The 22,439-nt window shown below is 52.4% G+C and overlaps 1 protein-coding gene and 1 long non-coding RNA gene across 3 annotated transcripts in view; one reads left to right on the top strand and one right to left on the bottom strand.

Annotated features, from left to right (window-relative positions):
- The window catches only part of LOC134430202 (uncharacterized), a 63,774-nt gene that overhangs the window by 28,269 nt on the left and 13,066 nt on the right, over window positions 1-22,439 (bottom strand). The window lies entirely within an intron of this gene.
- LOC134430262 (major facilitator superfamily domain-containing protein 4A-like) overlaps window positions 1-22,439 on the top strand; it is a 28,518-nt gene that overhangs the window by 1,198 nt on the left and 4,881 nt on the right. Inside the window, exons 2-7 of one of the 2 annotated variants that reach the window (XM_063177843.1) lie at window positions 6,575-6,773; window positions 7,880-8,119; window positions 16,616-16,784; window positions 18,904-19,019; window positions 19,350-19,523; window positions 21,392-21,539. In XM_063177843.1, the coding sequence (XP_063033913.1) occupies window positions 6,575-6,773; window positions 7,880-8,119; window positions 16,616-16,784; window positions 18,904-19,019; window positions 19,350-19,523; window positions 21,392-21,539 (1,046 nt within the window). Of the gene's footprint in view, window positions 1-6,574; window positions 6,774-7,879; window positions 8,120-16,615; window positions 16,785-18,900; window positions 19,020-19,349; window positions 19,524-21,391; window positions 21,540-22,439 lie in introns of both variants that reach the window. The other variant, XM_063177842.1, reaches the window with a different exon arrangement.

Raw genomic sequence — 22,439 nt, 5'->3', positions numbered from 1 at the left:
TCGGCGTCGGAAATGGAGGCAGCGCCGCGTTTGGCCGGAGTTTGGGAGAACACGTGGAGGGACGCGAGTGGTCCTCGTGGTGTCCCGATGGAGAGGGGGGGAGCCCCGAAAGGGACTCAGAGCCAGCCCCGTGCCCGGGATGTGTCGCAGATAAATCACCCGGGCTGTCTCAGGGCTGAGGATTGCCAGGGAGGCGTTTGATCTGGGGCTGGGTGACAGCCCGGGCATCAGCTGATTATTTACGTTGTCACCGATGCCGGGGCGGTGATGTAACCTGTGTGTGTGTGTGTGAGATCCACGCACCTCCACGGGGAGAATCCCCCAGGAATCCTGGGGAAAACCTCCTTCAAACCCGCTGGGTGTGGGATCTGTGTGGATTGAGGGGAGTCCTGGGTGCCGGAGCGGCTGCGAGCGGAGCCGTCCCGGTGCCACCGGCGTGGAGGGGACAATCGGGGCACTGGGGACAGCACGTGGGGACTTTGCTGCGGCTCTGCCACAGCTCCGGCAGCGCTGGCTCAGCAGCGGAGCCTCTGCCAGCCCCCGGGGCCGCCTCGCATATGTTCGGAGGGAAATGCAGAATTCCCGCTGCCAGCTCCTTCCCAAAGCCCCGCAGAACCCATCGGGGCTTTCGTGATTGGGGATTCACAAAGTTTGAGCTGCGTTTTGGAGGGGGGGGAAAAAAAAAGTGTGTTCGGTGGTGGTTGGGAAGCAGGGTGTGTTTGGGATTTGTGGAGTCCCCACTGGGGAGTGACAGCGCTGCCAGGCAGGCAGGAGGGAATGTTTGGGATATTTGGAGCTTGTGAGTGTTGTGGGGAGGTCACGCAGAGCCTCGCAGCCTCCAAATGTGTGGGAATAAAAATTGTTCAGGCTCCAGGAGCTCCGGTACAATCCCTTCTGCAGGGATGGATGGGCCTGCCAGGGCTTTATAAATCAAATTATGGTGCCTTCAGGGCTGCCAGGGAGGAGCACTGGGCAGGTCATTTTTCCAGCTGGGAGATGGAAACCTGCTGTGGAGCATCCCTGGAGCCTGGCTGGGAGCTGAGGGTGGTTCCTGATGCAGAATTTGCTGTTTCCTGTGCTGGTGTTCACAGGGGTCCCAGGATGAGGGAAGGGACGAGGATCTGACTCCATGTTTCACAAGGCTGATTTATTATTTTATGATATATATTACATTAAGACTATACTCAAAGAATAGAAGAAAAGGTTTCATCAGAAGGCTGGCTAAGAATAGAATAGAATAGTAAAAAATGACAACAAAGGTTTGTGTCTTGGACAGAGAGCCAGACCCAGCTGACTGTGATTGGCCATTAATCAGAAACAACCCCATGATCCAATCCCAGATGCACCTGTTGCATCCCACAGCAGCAGATAACCATTGTTTGCATTTTGTTCCTGAGGCCTCCCAGCTTCTCAGGAGGAAAAGCCCCAAGGGAAGGATTTTCCATGGAAAGATGTGTGTGACAGCTTCCTTTGGGTTAAATCGCTCTGGGTGACCCCTGGGGGACAGCAATGGGTGGTGGCACCTGAACCCGGGCTCTCCTGTGCCCAGAGAAGCTGCTGGGAGCTGCTCCTGGAGCTCAGGGACAGGGATTTCAGGGCTGCTCTGTCCCTTCAGCACAACCCAGCTCCACAATTCCACGGAAATGCGAAGTTTGCGCTGCCAGGGGATGGGGGAACGATGCTGCTGCTCTGTCCTGCAGTCCTGGGATGGCTGCTGGTCCCTTTTTGGGGGTGCAGAGGCAGCAGCCCCCCAGGAAATGGGGTTTGAGCTCCCTGGGGTTTGCTGGGAGGTGTGAGGAGCTCTGCCCCAGGAAATGCAGATTTTCCCAGGGTTTGCATCCCTGGGGATGGGGCCGGAGCCTCCTGCAGGAGCGCAGAGAGCCCCAAAAGGAGCCCTGAACACCCCAAGGACTCTTCATGCCTGGAATCAGCTGGGAAAGATCCCAAGAGCCCCTGATGGGGAGGCAGGAACAGCTCCAGGGATGGAAATGGGATGGGAGAGCTGGGAGGAGCAGCCTGGCCTCAGACACACAGGGGGAGCTGAAATTTTGGGGAAATTCCCACCCTGGCACTGCCAGCTCCAGAGGGGAGTTCTGTGCATTTTCCTTCATTCTCCTTCCCCATTTTGCTGCATTTCAGGCTCGAATTGTGAGGTTAAACCCTGCACACGCTGCTGACGGAAGCACCAGAGTGCCCCAGATTGGTGCTGGGATTTTAATTTTTTTTTTAAATTCAGAAATTCAGCATTTTTGTGTCCTGTTGAAAATTTGCTTTTTTGGGGCAGCCCTGGGCTGATCCCAGCGCTGTGGGCACAGACCAGGAAGGCACTGGGCGAACTGGGGCTGTGCTGGAGCCCTGGGCAGATTTGGGGAAATCCTCACTCCTGGCACTGCCAGCTCCATTGGGGAGCCCAGTGCTCCTGCATTTCATTTTCCTTCCCCATTTTGCTGCATTTCAGGCTCGAATTGTGAGGTTAAACCCTGCACACACTGCTGACGGAAGCACCAGGGTGCCCCAGATTGGTGCTGGGATTTTTTTTGAAATTCAAAAAATCAACATTTTTGTGTCCTGTTAAAAATTTGCTCAGAAACAGCGTTTTTGTGTCCTGTTGAAAATTTGCTTTTTTGGGGCAGCCCTGGGCTGATCCCAGCGCTGTGGGCACAGACCAGGAGGGCACTGGGCGAACTGGGGCTGTGCTGGAGCCCTGGGCAGGCTCCTCTCAGCCTGACCCACTCCATTCCCGCAGGCCTGAGGGGATGGGACCCTTTTCCTGTCCTTTCACAGCCCCTGCTCTGTCAGATTCCCATCTCCCGGAGCTCTCAGGACCCTTCACTGTCGCTGCCGCCTTTTGTGGCTCAGAGAGCAGCACAGGATGAGCCCTTTGGGGACACAAACCCCCCGAGGGTGGCTCTGCTTGCTGCAGGAGCCAAGGGGAGCTGCAGTGAGATCATCCTCACCTCCTCCTCCTCATCCTCACCTCCTCCACATCCTCACCTCGTCCCCTCGGGCCTTTGGCTTTCTAATGATCCCTTTTGCAAGTCTGAGCTGGCCCGATTATCATTTTTCCTCTTGATCTCAGGGATTTGGAAAACGCTCCCCTGAGGTGGGGAAAAAAAATAAAACAGTGCTGGGAGCTGGAGAGATCCAATGGGAACACCGAGGTGGGGGCTCCCAAATCCCTGTGGGAGGGATTTGCTGGCCGGGGGTGCAGGATTGGCTCTGGGATTGCCCGTCCTGATCCTACAGGGATCAGTCCAAACCTCTCCCGGGTTTGGGATGGAGCCAGGGCGTGCTCTGGAATGGAATTTGGGACATTGCAGCCCTGCTGGAGGAGAATTTCCCACCCTGATCCCAGAGAGATCAGTTCAGACCCCTCACGAGCAGCTGTGGGTTTGGGATGGAGCCAGGGCGTGCTCTGGAATGGAATTTGGGACATTGCGACCCTGCCGGAGGAGAATTTCCCATCCTGATCCCAGAGAGATCAGTTCAGACCCCTCACAAGCAGCTGTGGGTTTGGGATGGAGGCAGGGTGTGCTCTGGGTGCTCTGAAATGAAATTTGGGACATTGCAGGGCTCATTTTGCACCTTGTGGTAGAGAATTTCCCATCCTGATCCTACAGGGATCAGCCCAAAACCCCTCCTGGGCAGCTGTGGGTTTGGGATGGAGGCAAGAAATGCTCTGGGTGCTCTGAAATGAAATTTGGGACATTGCAACCCTGCTGGAGGAGAATTTCCCATCCTGATCCTACAGGGATCAGCCCAAACCTCTCCTGTGGGTTTGGGATGGAGGCAGGAGGTGCTCTGGGTGCTCTGAAATGAAATTTGGGACATTTCAGACCCTGCTGGAGGGGAGCCTGCCCTGTGTTGGGGACACAGAGACCAGGCTGTGACACCAGGGCTGCTTTTCCAGCCCTTTGGAAAGGTTTGGCATCATCAGAACAGGCTGAGTTCACGGGGTGCCTCATTTTGGGTGCCCCCCAAGGGCTTTGTGTGTCAGGAAATCATCCCTGAGGGCTGAGCTGAGTCTCCCAACCCCACCTGGGGCCTGGCACTGGCAGCAGCAATCCCTTGGTCCCCCCTCGTGCCACCACCCTGGGCTGGTGGCATTTGCAGGGGCACCATTGTGTCATTAACCCACGGCTGGGGGCAGGAGTTTTGACCCAAGGTGACATTTTTAATGCTCATTAAGGACATTAAACCCCCCCAATCAGTGTTTCACTGGTGATGAAGCTGCTCCCCAGCCAGGCAGGGGGGTCCTGCAGAGTTTTCTTTGTGCTTTTCAGGGAGTGTGTGACTCTGCATCACACTCCCTCCCATCAGACAGCCCATGAAATGTAGGATAGTCCAAATCTCCACAAAAAAAAAACCCAAATATTTTGCAGTTTTGAGGATTCTCTGGGAGGTTTTCCCATCGCTCCCAGGCTCGGGTTCCCCAGCTCTGGAGGGAGCAGCCTCGGAGCTGTTCCTGTCTCATTTGCCAGGCGCTTTTCCTGCCGTGACTGTGCACATCTCCCAGCTCCCTCCCTCCTTCCCTCCCCCAGAAATCCCACGGCTCTGCTGTCAGAGGACCATCAGTAGTCACAGATTGGAAAACACTGGCTGCTCCGGCCCTGGGCTGGGCACAGGGAGGCTCTGGCACTGCCAGAGGGGCAGGAGGTGCCCTTGGCACCAGCAGGAGCAGCGAGCAGGACATGGAGGGCCCGGTCACTGTGGGGCTGCAGATGGAGGAGGGCTCTGACAGGGCCAGGGACAGTGACAAGGCCAGAGAGAAGTGACATGGCCAGGGACAGTGATAGGGCCAGATCTGTCATACGGCCAGGAACAGTGACAGGGCCAGAAACAGTGACAGGGCCAGGGTTGTGATATGGCCCAGGGACAGTGACATGGCCAGGGACAGGCCCAGATCTGTGATATGACCCAGGAACAGTGACAGGCCCAGATCTGTGATACGGCCAGGAACAGTGACAGGGCCTGGGACAGTGACATGGCCAGGGACAGGCCCAGATCTGTGATATGGCCCAGGGACAGTGACAGGGCCAGGGCTGTGATATGGCCCAGGGACAGTGACATAGCCAGGGCTGTGATGTGGCCTAGGACTGTGATATGGCCAGGGACAAGTGATATGGCCCAGGAACAGTGACAAGACCAGGGCAGTAACAGGCCCAGATCTGTGACATGGCCAGGGACAAGTGACATGGATAATGACAGAACCAGGGCTGTGATATGGCCAGGGACAAGTGACATGGCCCAGGGACAGTGACAAGGCCAGGGACAGGCCCAGATCTGTGACATGGCCCAGGGACAGTGAACGGGCAGGGCAGTGAAAGGCCCAGATCTGTGACACGGCCCAGGGACAGTGACATGGCCATGGCCAGGCTGTCCTGGCAGGGCAGGAGGGTCTGGCTGGCAGCTGGGTCTCCCCCTCCTCCTCAGAGCCTTCTCCAGCCTGTTTGGGGGTGTGGAGCAGGGATGGGGGCACTGCCAGGCACTGCTCAGACCCACATCCCCCCGTTACTGATAATTACCAACTGCCACCACCCTGGCTGTGACAGGGACCTGCCAGTGCCACTCTGTCTGCTGTGCTGCTCCAGCCCCATCTCTGCTCATCCCAGTGCTTCACTCTGCTCCTGCTTCCCTCCTTCCTTCCCTCCTTCCTTCCTGCCTTCCCTCTTGGCAGCCCCAGGGCCACACGGTGCCAGCCTGGGCACTGCTCACTGCCAGAGCTGGGAGGGGACAGATCTGGTCCCTCAAAGGGGACAGATCCCATCCCTGAGTGGGGACAGATCCTGGCCCTGGGAGGAAACAGATCCAGTCCCTGGGAGGGGACAGACCCCACGCTTTGGAGGGGACAGATCCCAGCCCTCAGAAGGGACAGACCCCAACCCTGGGAGGGGACAGATCCCGGCTCTGGAAGAGGACAGATGCCATCCTTTGGAGGGGACAGATCCCGGCTCTGGAAGAGGACAGATGCCATCCTTTGGAGGGGACAGATCCCATCCCTCTTGCACCTGGCTGGGTTTTTCTCTATAAAGAGTTTTGTTATTTTGCCTTTTATTGAAACGTTCTTGTTTCCAACGCTCCCACAGAAGCCATCCTGCTGCTTTTATGCCTTCTGAGGTAGCTGAGCTATCTTGGGTGTGAAATAAATCTCCAAGAGCTTGAGAGGAAATCCATATTTCAGTCCCCAGCAGGAGGAGGTGGCAGTGCCCAGGGGTGGGTGACACTGGGGTGTGGTGTGGAGCATCTCCCTCCTCTCACCAGGAAATCTGAGGCTGCAGGAGCTGAGATCAATGAGATGGGGGCAGCGTGGCTGTTGGATTATATCTTTTTCTTACCCAGAAATGGAGTTTTTGAGAGGTGTTTTATTTTTTTTATTCAATTTTTAGTCTCACGTGAAGGGTGAGACAATACAGGTGTTACAATTCCCACTGTCACAATCCGAAGGCATCTCCTAATTACAAAGCACTTTATCAGCTTTAACCACACCGTGCAATTTTCCATAAATCCATTTCCCACCTGTGACTGCTGCTCTGCTGGTGGCCCTGATTCTGTCCTGCCTCTCTCCCTCCCCCAGGCTGGCCCAGTCCCTGCTGGCCCTGTTTGCCTCGTCCCTGGCCATCTCGCTGGTGTTTGCCATCATCCCCCTGTGCCACAACGTGGTGGTGCTGGCCGTGGTCATGGCCGTGGCCGGGCTGGCCATGGGCTGCATCGACACCATCTCCAACATGCAGCTGGTCAAGATCTACCAGAAGGACTCTGCCATCTTCCTGCAGGTGAGAGCGGCGTCCCCAGCCCCCCTGGGCTGCTCTAGGATGGACTTTAGTTGGAAATTCTCCCCAGAAAGGGTCCGTGGGCATTGGGAGGGTGGAGGCACCATCCATGGAGGTGTCTGAGGAAAGCCTCACTGTGGCATTGTGGGGCCAGGATGGAGTTGAGGAGAAATTTCTCCCCAGAAAGGGTCCTTGGGCATTGGAAAGATGGCATCACCATTCCTGCCTGTGGCACTGTGGTGCCCCCACCACCCTGGGCAGGTTTAGGATGGAGTTTAGGAGAAATTTCTCCCCAGAAAGGGTCCTTGGGCATTGGAAAGATGGCATCACCATTCCCGCCTGTGGCACTGTGTTGCCCCAACCACCCTGGGCAGTTTAGGATGGAGTTTAGGAGAAATCTCTCCCCAGAAAGGGTCCTTGGGCACTGGGAGGGTGGCATCACCATTCCTGGAGGTGTTTGAGGAAAGCCTGGCTGTGGACTGGGGTGCCTCCACTACCCTAGGCAGGTTTAGAGTGCAGTTTAGGAGGAATTTCTTCCCAGAAAAGAACCTTGGGCATTGGGAAGGTGGCATCACCATTCCTGGAAAGCCTGGCTGTGGCACTGTGGGGTCCTCACTGCCCTGGGCAGGTTTGGGATGGACTTGAGGAAGAACTTTTTCCCAGAAAGGATCTTTGGGCATTGGGAAGGTGGCATCACCATTCCTGGAAAGCCTGGCTGTGGCACTGGGGTGCCCCCGCCACCCTGGGCAGGTTTAGGATGGAGTTTAGGAGGAAATTCTCCCCAGAAGGGGAGGTTGGCATCACCACCCCTGGAAAACCTGCCTGTGGCATTGTGGGGTCCTCACCTCCCTGGGCAGGTTGAGGATGGAGTTTGGGAGGAATTTCTTCCCAGAATGGGTGGTTGGGCATTGGGAGGGTGGCGTCACCATCCCTGGAGGCATCTGTGGAAAGTGCCACTCAGGTCTGGTGACACTGTGGCGTCAGCTCACACTTTGGACTCGGATCACCCCAGAAGTCTTTCCCAACTGAATTAATTCTGCGATTCTGAGGAGGAGGAGGAGCGGGGGGCTCTGCCACCCTCCTGCTCCAGCGTGTCACCCCTCCTGCAGGCCCTGCACTTCTTCGTGGGTTTCGGGGCCCTGCTGAGCCCCCTGATCGCCGACCCCTTCCTGTCGGACACCAACTGCATCCTGGCCAACGGCACGGCCAACGCCTCCAGCAACCTGCCGCACATCCGCAAGTCGCTGCTGCCGCACCACCCCGGCAACCTGTCCCACTACGCCCTGCCCATGAAGGGCATGGTGGTGACACGCGTGTCCTACGCCTTCTGGATCATGGCCCTCATCAACGTGAGTGCTGCGGCCGCGGGATCCAGCTGGGGTCAGTCATCCTGGGAGTACCCAACAGGATCATCCTGGGAATATCCAATGGGATCATCCCTGGGGTATCCAATGGGATCATCCTGGGAATATTCAATGGGATCATCCTGGGAATATTCAATGGGATCATCCCTGGAGTATCCAATGGGATCATCCTGGGGTATCCAATGGGATCATCCTGGGAGTACCCAATGGGATCATCCCTGGAGTATCCAATGGGATCATCCTGGGAATATTCAATGGGATCATCCCTGGGGTATCCAGCTGGGATCATCCTGGGAGTATCCAATGGGATCATCCTGGGAATATTCAATGGGATCATCCTGGGGTATCCAATGGGATCATCCTGGGAATATTCAATGGGATCATCCTGGGGTATCCAGCTGGGATCGTTCTGGGAGTATCCAATGGGATCGTCCTGGGAATATTCAATGGGATCATCCTGGGAATATCCAATGGGATCATCCTGGGAATATGCAATGGGATCATCCCTGGGGTATCCAATGGGATCATCCTGGGAATATTCAATGGGATCATCCCTGGGGTATCCAATGGGATCATCCTGGGAGTATCCAATGGGATCATCCTGGGGTATCCAATGGGATCATCCCTGGGGTATCCAATGGGATCATCCTGGGGTATCCAATGGGATCATCCTGGGGTATCCAATGGGATCATCCCTGGGAGTATCCAATGGGATCATCCTGGGAATATTCAATGGGATCATCCCGGGAGTATCCAATGGGATCGTCCTGGGAATATTCAATGGGATCGTTCTGGGAATATTCAATGGGATCATCCTGGGGTATCCAGCTGGGATCGTTCTGGGAGTATCCAATGGGATCGTCCTGGGAATATTCAATGGGATCATCCTGGGAATATCCAATGGGATCATCCTGGGGTATCCAATGGGATCATCCTGGGGTATCCAATGGGATCATCCTGGGAATATTCAATGGGATCGTCCTGGGAGTATCCAATGGGATCATCCCTGCTCCAGGGATTTGTGGGGTTTCTGGTGTTTGGGGGGATCCAGCTGGGATCACCCCAGTAGTGTCCAATGGGATCATCCCTGGGATTGTCCCGGGAGCTGGGATTGTCTTTGGAGTGTCCAGCTGGGGTCATTCCTGGATTATCCAATGGGATTGTCCCAGAATATCCAGGTGGGATCATCCCTGGGGTATCCAATGGGATCACCCTGGGAATATTCAATGGGATCATCGTGGGAATATCCAATGGGATCATCCCTGGGGTATCCAATGGGATCATCCTGGGAATATTCAATGGGATCATCCCTGGGGTATCCAATGGGATCACCCTGGGAATATTCAATGGGATCATCCTGGGAATATCCAATGGGATCATCCCTGGGAGTATCCAATGGGATCATCCCTGGGGTATCCAATGGGATCACCCTGGGAATATTCAATGGGATCATCCTGGGAATATCCAATGGGATCATCCCTGGGAGTATCCAATGGGATCATCCCTGGGGTATCCAATGGGATCACCCTGGGAATATTCAATGGGATCATCCTGGGAATATCCAATGGGATCATCCCTGGGAGTATCCAATGGGATCATCCCTGGGGTATCCAATGGGATCATCCTGGGAGTATCCAATGGGATCATCCTGGGGTATCCAATGGGATCATCCTGGGAGTACCCAATGGGATCATCCTGGGAGTATCCAATGGGATCATCCTGGGAATATTCAATGGGATCATCCCGGGAGTATCCAATGGGATCGTCCTGGGAATATTCAATGGGATCATCCTGGGGTATCCAATGGGATCATCCTGGGAATATTCAATGGGAACATCCTGGGGTATCCAATGGGATCATCCTGGGAATATTCAATGGGATCATCCCTGGGGTATCCAATGGGATCATCCTGGGAATATTCAATGGGATCATCCCTGGGGTATTCAATGGGATCATCCCTGGGGTATCCAATGGGATCATCCTGGGAATATTCAATGGGATCATCCCTGGGGTATCCAATGGGATCATCCTGGGGTATCCAATGGGATCGTCCTGGGAATATTCAATGGGATCATCCTGGGAATATTCAATGGGATCATCCTGGGAATATTCAATGGGATCACCCTGGGGTATCCAATGGGATCATCCTGGGAGTATCCAATGGGATCATCCCTGGGGTATCCAATGGGATCATCCTGGGAGTATCCAATGGGATCATCCCTGCTCCAGGGATTTGTGGGGTTTCTGGTGTTTGGGGGGATCCAGCTGGGATCATCCCTGGAGTATCCAGTGGGATCATCCCAGAATATCCAGTTGGGATCCCCCCAGGAGTACCCTGTCACAGACATATTTTATGAAAAATCCTTTTGTTCAGATTTTTTCTCCAGAGAGTCCGAGACAGCCACACTTTGATTGGCCATTAATTAAAAACAACCCCATGAGACCAATCACAGATGCACCTGTTGCATTCCACAGCATTTTATTTTTATTTATTTATTTTTATTAATTTTTATTTTATTTATTTTTATTTATGTTATTTATTGTGTTTTATTTAATTTTATTTTAACCACCCCAACCTGCTGGAGATGCTGGGTTATTTTATATTTTATTTTATTTTATTTTAATTTCTTTTAATTTCTTTTACTTAATTTATTTTATTGTGTTTTATTTTATTTTAACCACCCCAACCTGCTGGAGATGCTGGGTTATTTTATTCTATTCTAGTCTAGTCTAGTCTATGTTATTTATTTTATTTTATTTATTTTATTTTATATTTTTTTTATTTTAACCACCCCAACCTGCTGGAGATGCTGGGTTATATTTTATTATATTTTATATTTTATATTTTATTTTTTATTTTTTATTATTCTATTCCATTCCATTCATCCCCCCCAACCTGCTGGAGATGCTGGGTTATATTTTATGATATTTTATTTTTTATTTTTATTATTCTATTCTATTCCATTCCATTCCATTCATCCCCCCCAACCTGCTGGAGATGCTGGGTTATATTTTATTATATTTTATTTTTTATTTTTTATTATTCTATTCCATTCCATTCCATTCATCGCCCCCAACCTGCTGGAGATGCTGGGTTATATTTTATTATATTTTATATTTTATTTTTTATTTTTTATTATTCTATTCCATTCCATTCATCCCCCCCAACCTGCTGGAGATGCTGGGTTATATTTTATTATATTTTATATTATATTTTTTATTTTTTATTTTTTATTATTCTATTCCATTCCATTCCATTCATCCCCCCCAACCTGCTGGAGATGCTGGGTTATATTTTATTATATTTTATATTTTATTTTTTATTTTTTATTTTTTATTTTTTATTTTTTATTTTTTATTTTTTTTTATTCCATTCCATTCATCCCCCCCAACCTGCTGGAGATGCTGGGAGCAGCTCAGCTCCGAAGTCCTGACCCTTTTCAAGGTGGAAGCAGCCGAGGAAGATGATGGGAAGGGGTTTTTAAACCTCCAGGGACGAGGGTGAAAAGAGTTAACAACAGAAATGGAAACCAGGAGCAGCAGCCTGGTTATAAAATGGCCAAATCCCACATTTCCAGCCCGGTTTTTGTGTGGATTCTGACAAGGCACGAGCTGAAATGATTCATTTCGAGCTCTTGCTTTTGTTTAGAGTGGAAATGTCTCAATCTGACTCTGGCACGAGCGCTCAGTGCCGAGCTGACAGCGGAGCTGTGCCGATGTTTTTGAAGCAAAATGGGTTTGCTTTGGGAAAATGAAGCAGCTCAGCATAATCAAAACAAAGCGCTTGGAGCACTCCCAGCCAAAATCTTTCACTCAACGAGAAAAAATTTGTGCCTTTTCATCCAGATTTTGGAACAAAACCCCCCATATTTTAGAGTTCAGCTCTCCCACAGAACGGAAATTTCATGGCCCAGCGCGTTGGAAGGGGCTGGAAATCGGGGAAATGTCCGTGGAGAGGGAGGTGCTGGTCAGGAAGGTGCTGTCCCAGGGGAAGTGTGGGACTCTCCATTGTGCTCTGCAGGAGCCTGGGACACAATGGCAGGGAAGGATCCCGGATTCCTGGGGGGAAACAGCCTGAAATAGCAGCAGGAGGGAGCTGGAACGTCCCCACGCTGAGCTGGGGGATGCAGCAGCTCGTGGGGATTTTGGGGATGGATAAAAGCTGCCAGGTGAGGGAGGGAGCAGCTCTGGGAATTTGGGAAACGTTGGGAATTGGGGGTTCTGGTGAGGGAGGGAGCAGCTCTGGGAATTTGGGAAACGTTGGGAATTGGGGGTTCTGGTGAGGGAGGGAGCAGCTCTGGGAATTTGGGAAACGTTGGGAATTGGGGGTTCTGGTGAGGGAGAGAGCAGCTCTGGGAATTTGGGAGGTTTTGGGTGCTGGGAATTGGGAATTCTGCTTGGCCAGGTGAGGAGGGAACAGCTCTGGAAATTTGGGATATGTTGGGAATATGGGAATTGGGAATTCTGCTTGGCCAGGTGAGGGAGGGAGCAGCTCTGGGAATTTGGGATGTGTTAGATGTTGGGAATATGGGAATTGGGGGCCCTGCTTGGCCAGGTGAGGAGGGAACAGCTCTGGGGATTTGGGGAGTGTTGGGTGCTGGGAATTGGGGGTTCTGGTGAGGGAGGGAGCAGCTCTGGGAATTTGGGAGGTTTTGGGTGCTGGGAATTGGGAATTCTGCTTGGCCAGGTGAGGAGGGAACAGCTCTGGAAATTTGGAAGGAGGGAGCTGGAATATCCCCACGCTGAGCTGGGGGATGCAGCAGCTTGTGGGGTTTGTGGGGATGGATAAATCTGCCAGGTGAGGGAGGGAGCAGCTCTGGGAATTTGGGAGGTTTTGGGTGCAGGGAATTCAGGGAATTGGGAATTCTGCTTGGCCCTTGGCTCCTGGTGGGGAATGCTCTGGCGTCCCTTTTTCCCTTGGGAAAAGAAAATACAAAAAGCAGCAAAAAATATCCTGGGAAGGAATTCTGGGAGAAAATGGCACCAAAATCTGGTTGTCCAGGAGAGCAGGGAAAAAACCCCACAGTGGGAGTGGGAAATGGGGAATCCCAAACTGGGGGACAGGAATACACCCCCAGTGGGAATTGGGGAACCTCAGACTGGGGACTAAGGATAAATAAACCCAGAGTGGGACTGGGAATTGGGGAATCCCAAACTGGGGCCCAGGGATATCAGGGACACTGGGAACTGGGGAATCCCAAACTGGGGGCAATGGATACACTGAAAATGGGACTGGGAATTGGGGAATCCCAAACTGGGGCACAGGGATGCACACAGAGTGAGACTGGGAATTGGGGAATCCCAAACTGGGGACCGGGATACACCCAGAATGGGACTGGGAAATGGGGAATCCCAAACTGGGAGCCAGGAATAAACCCAGAGTGGGACTGGGGAATCCCAAACTGGGGGCAATGGATACACTGAAAATGGGACTGGGAATTGGGGAATCCCAAACTGGGGACTGGGATACACCCAGAATGGGACTGGGACTTGGGGAATCCCAGACTGGAGGACAGGAGTACAACCAGTGGGAACTGGGGAATCCCAGACTGGGGCCTTGTCCTGGAGGCTGGGAGTGCCCAGGGCCCTTATCTGCACAGCCAGGCCCTCTGAGGGGAGGGAATATTTTTTGCTAAATCTGCAATTCAGAAGAATGAAATCTGGTGCTGACCTCCGGAAGGATCAGAACCATCAAGCAAATGCGTTTTTCTTCCATGGGACCGAACTCACTGTTCCTATTCCCATTGTTCCCAGAACAATGCAGGCCTCATAAATGAATTCAGGCTGGAGGGGCGGGGTGGGAGGCGGGGGGGGGAATTCTCCATACATTTAAATCATGCCACGAGCCAACAAAAGGCAGGAAATTTGGAGCTGGAGCTCACACTTGCTCCCAGACATGTAGAAAACAAGGCAATGAGCTGTCACTTAGGATTTCCTGGCTTTCTCCCCCGGTTGGTTGCAGTGTAAACAGCGCTGGGCTGTGCTGGGAGGAGACGGGAGAGCTTCGTTTGCTCCCCTCAAAAAAAAAAAAAAATAGAAAAGGGAAAAAAGAAAATGAAAAAAAAAAGCCATTCCCTGTGGAATTGGAGGCACCAGGGAGTCCTGGGTGTGGGCTGGGATGGGCTCGTCCCTTGGGATCGCTGCTGCCCCGTGGGTGTGGGGTGGCACTGTGGGGATTGTGGTGGGACCACAATGCTGGAGCATCCCTGGATGCACAGAGGACCCCAGAGCTGGGGCTGGACCCTCCCTGCGGTGCTCAGGCCGTGCCCTGCAGGGCCCTGGGCTGTCCCTGTTGGCCTGGGAACCGCGGGCTCCTCTCTCAGGAGGTGCTGAGCAACCCCTGCTAATGGCTGGGCATGGGGATGGGGACGGGAGCAGCTCCCGCTTCCCTCGGGCAGAATTCCAACTGCTCTGCCCCCGCAGCTCCGGGGTTCCACTCCTGGGGCAGCAGCACAGCAGGGCTGGACCCCAGAACGTTTGGGGTTTGTAGGGCTGGCACTTTGGGAGCCCAGAACGTTTGGGGTTTGTAGGGCTGGCACTTTGGGAGCCCAGAACGTTTGGGGTTTGGCACTTTGGGACCCCAGAACATTTGAGGTTTGGCACTTTGGGAGCCCAGAACGTTTGGGGTTTGGCACTTTGGGACCCCAAAACATTTGAGGTTTGGCATTTTGGGAGCCCAGAACGTTTGGGGTTTGGCACTTTGGGACCCCAGAATGTTTGGGGTTTGTAGGGCTGGCACTTCGGGACCCCAGAACATTTGGGGTTTGTAGGGCTGGCACTTTGGGAGCCCAGAACGTTTGGGGTTTGTCACTTTGGGACACCAGAATGTTTGGGGTTTGTAGGGCTGGCAATTTGGGAGCCCAGAACGTTTGGGGTTTGGCACTTTGAGACCCCAGAACATTTGGGGTTTGTCAGTTTGGGACCCCAGAATGTTTGGGGTTTGTAGGGCTGGCAATTTGGGACCCCAGAATGTTTGGGGTTTGTAGGGCTGGCACTTTGGGACCCCAGAACGTTTGGGGTTTGGCACTTTGGGACCCCAGAATGTTTGGGGTTTGTAGGTCTGGCACTTTGGGACCCCAGAACGTTTGGGGTTTGGCACTTTGGGACCCCAGAATGTTTGGGGTCTGGCACTTTGAGACCCCAGAATGTTTGGGGTTTGTAGGTCTGGCACTTCGGGACCTTTGTCCGGGGTCCCTGTGCCCATTTCCAGGTGAATGCTGGAGCCTGGGGCTGCCCCAGTGGATCAGGAGATTTTTCTCCCAGTTTTCTCCCTCTTTTCCCCTCTCCAGCCTCAGCATCTCCCATCCCCACCTCTCCTTGCTCTGAAATTCCCTCCAGGCACCTCCCCTGAGGAATCTGAGCCCAGCACCTCAAACCTCTGCTGCTGGGGGAGCTGTGCTGTGGTTTTGGGGTGGTTTGGGGTGATTTTGGGGGTGATTTTGGGATGTTCAGGTGCTCGCCCCTCCTCTATCCCCTCCCCAGCTGCCAGTGCCCATCGGTGCTACTGGGGGAGATGGGCTGTGATTTTGGGGTGATTTTGGGGTGGTTTTGGGGCGATTTTGGGGTGTTCAGGTGCTCATTCCTCCTCTGTCCTCATCCCAGCTTCCAGTGCCCATCGCTGCTGCTGGAGGAGCTGTGCTGCGGTTTTGGGATGGTTTGGGGTGATTTTGGGGGTGATTTTGTGACATTCAGGTGCTCACCCCCACTCTGTCCCCTGCCCAGCTGCCAGTGCCCATCACTGCTGCTGGAGGAACTGTGCTGTGATTTTGGGGTGATTTTGGGGATGGTTTTGGGATGTTTTTGGGGTGTTCAGGTGCTCACCCCCCTCTGTCCCCTCCCCAGCTGCCAGTGCCCATCGCTGCTGCTGGAGGAGCTGGACTGGGATTTTGGGGTGGTTTGGGGTGATTTTGGGGAGTGGTTTTTGTGGTGATTTTGGGGTGTTTTTGGGACATTCAGGTGCTCACACCCCCTCTGTCACCTGCCCAGCTGCCAGTGCCCATCGCTGTTACTGGAGGAGCTGGGCTGTGGTTTTGGGGTGATTTTGGGATGTTTTTGGGATGTTCAGGTGCTCACCCCTCCTCTGTCCTCTCCCCAGCTGCCAGTGCCCGTTGCTGCTGCTGGAGGAGCTGGGCTGTGGTTTTGGGGTGGTTTGGGGTGGTTTTGTGGTGATTTTGGGGGTGATTTTGGCGTGTTCAGGTGCTCAACCCCCACTCTGTCCTCTCCCCAGCTGCCAGTGCCCATCGCTGTTACTGGAGGAGCTGTGCTGTGGTTTTGGGGTGGTTTGGGGTGATTTTGGGGGTGATTTTGGGGGTGATTTTGTGACATTCAGGTGCTCACCCCCACTCTGTCCCCTCCCCAGCTGCCAGTGCCCATCGCTGTTACTGGAGGAGCTGTGCTGTGGTTTTGGGGTGATTTTGGGGGTGATTTTTGGGGTGATTTTGGGGTGTTCAGGTGCTCACATCCCCTCTGTCCCCTCCCCAGCTGCCAGTGCCCATCGCTGTGTTCTTCCTGCTCTACAAGGAGCGCATGGTGCCCTGCTTCAACGGCAGCAGCCACCCGCTGCTGTCGGCTGACGAGCTGGCCCTGGAGACACGGCCTGGGGACAAGGACGAGCTCTCCACCGCTGCCCAGAGAGCCCACACAGCTGCAGGTGAGCTCTCTCGTGGATTTTGGGGAGAAAAAGCCAGGTTTGAGTGGCGGGGTGTAACGGGAAACCCGGCGCTGCTGTCTGCTGCAAAGTGTGCGCAGGGATCGCATCCAGGAATACCCAAACAAAGCATTTGGTGCCCAAATTGCCCTCAAATCAGATGAAATCTTGAATGGAGGTTGGTGTCCCAATCCCAGAGAGGCCTCCAGGCTGTGTTTCTCCATTCCATGTTTCTCTGAGCCACCCTAAAGCCCCTCAACCCTTTTAGGGACACGTGGCAGTTGTGCCCCTAAATTCCCTCCTGCTTTTGGGTCACATTTCTTCAGATTATTCCCTTTAAAGGGTCACGTTTCTGACTGATTATTCAGTTTAAAGGGTCACATTTCTCACTGACTATTTCAGTTCATTGTGCTGCAGACGCTGATTTTTTTATGGGAAAGGAATAAGAAACAACCAATTTCCCCTCCCTTGTTTGAGGGGAAAAGTGAAATCCAGCAATAGTTTGCTCTTGACCTCATGGCTGCACCCTGCCTTGGGGACAATGGGGACATTGTTCTTTCCTGGCCAGCAGGGACGTGTCACAGTCGATTCTTTGGGTAAACAGTGAATATCTCAGAAGTAAATACGGTTCAGGGCTTTGGGAAGTGTTCCGTGTTGTTCCTGGAGAGATGGCTTTGGCCCCGGGCAATGAAAGGGGATTTCAGGGAATCCTTCAGGGTGAGGAGGTGTGGGATTTTGAGGTGTGGAGAGTCCAGGATTTGAGGGTGTGGAGAGCCCAGGATTTTGGGGTATGGAGAGCTGGGATTTTGGGGTATGGAGAGCCAGGATTTTGGTTTATGGAGAGCCAGGATTTTGGTTTATGGAGAGCCAGGATTTTGGGGTATGGAGAGCCAGGATTTTGGTATATGGAGAGCCAGGATTTGGGGGTATGGAGAGCCAGGATTTTGGGGTATGGAGAGCCAGGATTTTGCGGTGTGGAGAGCTGGGATCCCAGGGTGAGAAGAGCCAGGATTTTGAGGTGTGGAGAGTCCAGGATTTGAGGGTGTGGAGAACCAGGATTTTGGGGTATGGAGAACCCAGGATTTTGGGGTATGGAGAGCCAGGATTTTGGGGTATGGAGAACCCAGGATTTTGGGGTATGGAGAGCCAGGATTTTGGGGTATGGAGAGCTGAGATCTCAGGGTATGGGGAACCCAGGATTTTGGTGTGTGGAGAGCTGGGATCCCAGGGTGTGAAGACCCAGGATTTTGGGGTGAGAAGAGCCAGGATTCTGAGGTGTGGAGACCCAGGATTTTGGAGTGTGGAGAACCCAGGATTTGGGGTGTGGAGAGCCCAGGATTTTGCGGTGTGGAGAGCTGGGATCCCAGGGTGTGAAGAGCCAGGATTTTGGGGTGAGAAGAGCCAGGATGTTACGGTATGGAGAATCAGGATTTGGGGTGTGAAGAGCCCAGGGTTTTGGGGTGTGGAGAACCCAGGATTCTGGGGTGTGGAGAGCCAGGATTTTAGGGTGAGAAAAGCCAGGATTTTGGGGTGTGGAGAGCCCAGGATTTGGGGTGTGGAGAGCCAGGATTTTGGGATGAGAAGAGCCCAGGATTTTGGGGTATGGAGAGCCCAGGATTTTGGCATATGGAGAGCCCTGGATTTTGGGGTGAGAAGAGCCAGGATTTTGGTGGATGGAGAGCTGGGATCCCAGGGCATGGAGAACCCAGGATTTTGGGGGTATGGAGACCCAGGATTTTGGTGGATGGAGACCCAGGATTTTGGGGTGTGGAGAGCCAAGATTTTGGGGTATGAAGAGCCCAGGATTTTGTGGATGGAGAGCTGGGATCCCAGGGCATGGAGAGCCAGGATTTTGCAGTGTAGAGAGCCAGGATCTTGGGGTGTGGTCAGCAGGTACCCCTGCTGTACCAGGATCCCAGGCTGTGGGCAGACCCCACACCCACTCCCATTTCCCTCTGGAGGCTCAGAGGAAGGTGAAGGTGAGCTGGAGCCCCCCGAGCTCAGCAGTGCCTGACGTTCAGGGTCCTGCTCGGCTCTGTCCTGCAGCTGTCCCACAGAGCAAACCCCACCCAGCCCCGGGGGGACGTTCTGCTCAGGTTTGCTTTGCTTTGTTCTCCAGCAGGTCACGAGGATTTGTTCAGCTGCTGCCAGAGCAAGAACTTCCGAGGGGTTTCCTTCACCTACTTCGCCGTGCACATCACCGGCGCTCTGGTTCTCTTCATGACTGATGGGATCGTGGTGAGTTGCCCAAATTTCTGGATTTTTTTCCTCCCAAACCCCTGTGAAACCCCTCAGGGGCTCCTCAGTGGTGAGAGGGGTTAGACAGGAATGGGAATTTCCAAGGATAAGCAACCCTGAGCTCTAAATGCGATGTGTGGAGCTCCAAGAGGGCAGGGCAGCCCCTTGGAGAGGGAGGATCTCTGGGTTTTCCTTGGAGCTTTGCCCTTTTGGGACAGACTAAACCCCACACCCTGCTGCTGGTGGATCTGCAAAGCCTTCCACCATGCTCTGAGGGCCAGAGGAGCCTGAAGTGCCCACGGGGATGTGACAGAGAGGATCTTCCTGCAGGGAGAGTACTCGGGATTCGTGTACAGCTACGCCGTGGAGGAGCCTCTGGCCGTGGTGCACAAGGTGGCCGGGTACCTGCCCAGCCTCTTCTGGGGCTTCATCACCCTGGGCAGGCTCATCTCCATCCCCGTGTCCTACAGGATGAAGCCAGCCACCATGGTCTTCATCAACGTGGTAAGGATGGGGTTGATTGGTTAATTGCTGCGATGGGCTTGGGGCTGCAGCTCCTCTCACACCTGGAGGGTTGGCACAGGTAGGGTGGGCAAGGTGCCCTCCGGGCAGCCACAATTTCAAATTTCATTGCCCAGCTTTGATTGCCCCAACTTTCCTGAGCCTGCTCCTCAGCTGGGAGAGCTGGCACTAAAAAAATTGGCCCGTTTTATTGACTTTATACAGCGACTCCTTCATGCGCAGGGAAATGAATTCCTGGGGTGAATGAACTCCTGAATTCCTTGCCGTGGCCAAGGGAAGGCAGCTCACGCTGTGAATGCTCTGCTGAGGCTGCAGCAGCTGGCAGAGCCTGATAAAATCAATAAAACACCTTGGGAAAGGGGCAGGAATCCCTGTGGGATGGGTGAGGAAGATCTGTGTGAGGACATGGCAGAAAACAGAAAGGGGGTGATCCCAATCCCCTTACAGAGAGAAAAAGCACAAGCAGGCAGTTAAATTCCAATTTATGTGAACCAGAAGTGATTTTGGAGGCTGTATTTTGATAATAAAACACATTACAGTGAGTTATAATACCCATTGCTGCAGTCAATAAAACACCTTGGGAAAGGGGCAGGACTCCCTGTGGGATGTGTGAGGACATGGCAGAAAACACAAAGGGGATGATCCCAATCCCCTTACAGCGACAAAAAGCACGAGCCCGCAGTTAAATTCCAATTTATTTGAACCAGAAATTATTTTGGTGGCTGTATTTTGATAATAAAACACATCACAGTGAGTTACAATGCCCATCTAACAGGGTGGGGAGAAGATTTTGGGGTGTTCTGAGTGCGAATCCCCCTGGCTGCCCCTGAGCCTGAGCAGTGCTGGGAGCTGCTGGAGGATCCTGGAGCCATTGCAGCAGCATCAGAACAAATTCCAGCTCGAATTTGGCTTCTCCAGCATCCAAATTTTACTGAGCTGGAAAATATCAGAGCTCCCTCTGCTGACTCTGCCCTGGTTATTTCCCCTACAAGCCAGAAGTGAGGGAAATTTCATTTAAATGCCGTTGGCTTTTTGGCTTTATTGCTGTGGCTGCTTGCAGAATAAAGAATTATTGGTGATTAAGACACGTAAATCCTCTGGAAGGTATTATTGCATTTAAAAGTATATGTTTCAGACAAAGCCTTAAATTTCTGTGTAATGAAATTAAGGCTTAATTACCAAGTTATGTAATGAAAATTAGCAAATTCAAAGCCAGATGGATTTTCTTTGGCCATCCAGTTTCTCAAGCACTGATTTTTTTTTTCTTTTTCCCAGCATATTTCCTCTTCCAGACTATTTCCCCTTAAAAACAAACATATTTTCTCTTCCAGACTATTTCCCCTTAAAAAGAAACAAATTTTCTCTTCCAGAATATTTCCCCTTAAGAATAAATATATTTTCTCCTCCAGACTATTCCCCCTTAAAAACAAACATATATTTTCTCTTCCAGAATATTTCCCCTTAAAAACAAACGTATATTTCCTCTTCCAGACTATTTCCCCTTAAAAATAAACATATTTCCTCTTCCAGACTATTTCCCCTTAAAAACAAACGTATATTTCCTCTTCCAAACTATTTCCCCTTAAAAATAAACATATTTTCTCCTCCAGAATATTTCCCCTTAAAAACAAACATATATTTTCTCTTCCAGAATATTCCCCCTTAAAAAGAAACATATTTCCTCTTCCAGACTATTTCCCCTTAAAAACAAACATATTTTCTCCTCCAGACTATTTCCCCTTGAGAATAAACATATTTCCTCTTCCAGAATATTCCCTCTTAAGCCCAAACCCTAGACCCTGTCGCGCTCAGCATTTTTCTGACTGATTTTTGCGGGTGCTGCCCCACAGGTCGGGGTGCTCATCACCTTCCTGCTGCTCCTGATCTTCTCCTCCAGCGTGGTTTTCCTGTTCGTGGGCACGGCCTCGCTGGGGCTGTTCCTCAGCAGCGCCTTCCCCAGCATGCTGGCCTACACCGAGGACATCCTGCAGTACCAAGGTCAGCTGCCATTTCCCCTGCTGCATTTTCTCCACCCCATCCCCTTTTTTCAGCTCTTTCTCTCCTCCCTCAGCAGGCCTGGAAGTTCAGGTTTGCGTCTGGAGGCAGATTTGTTGAAGGGAAATGTCCGGTTCTCTGTTTTGCTGATGAATAATGACCCCAGGCAGGGATCCAGCTTCAATTCCTGGTTTGAGGAGCTCAGGGAGGGGCAGGAACGCTGCTGGGGAGGGAGATGGTTCTGGAAACATCACCAGATTACCTGAGCTGGTTCTGGAAACATCACCAAAACATCACCAGATTACTGAGCTGGTTCTGGAAACATCACCAAATTACTGAGCTGGTTCTGAAAACATCACCAAAACATCACCAGATTACTGAGCTGGTTCTGGAAACATCACCAAATTACTGAGCTGGTTCTGAAAACATCACCAGATTACTGAGCTGGTTCTGGAAACATCACCAAATTACTGAGCTGGTTCTGAAAACATCACCAGATTACTGAGATGGTTCTGGAAACATCACCAGATCTGAGCTTGTTCTGAAAACATCACCAAAACATCACCAGATTACTGAGCTGGTTCTGGAAACATCACCAGATTACCTGAGCTGGTTCTGGAAACATCACCAGATTACTGAGCTGGTTCTGGAAACATCACCAAAACATCACCAGATTACTGAGCTGGTTCTGGAAACATCACCAGATTACTGAGCTGGTTCTGGAAACATCACCAAAACCTCACCAGATTACTGAGCTGGTTCTGGAAACATCACCAGATTACTGAGCTGGTTCTGGAAACATCACCAAAACATCACCAAATTACTGAGCTGGTTCTGGAAACATCACCAGATTACTGAGCTGGTTCTGGAAACATCACCAAAACATCACCAGATTACTGAGCT

Source organism: Melospiza melodia, chromosome 28 (assembly GCF_035770615.1).
Source record: "Melospiza melodia melodia isolate bMelMel2 chromosome 28, bMelMel2.pri, whole genome shotgun sequence".
In the NCBI taxonomy this organism is placed as follows: Eukaryota; Metazoa; Chordata; class Aves; order Passeriformes; family Passerellidae; genus Melospiza; species Melospiza melodia.
This window is presented reverse-complemented; position numbering and strand designations above follow the sequence as displayed.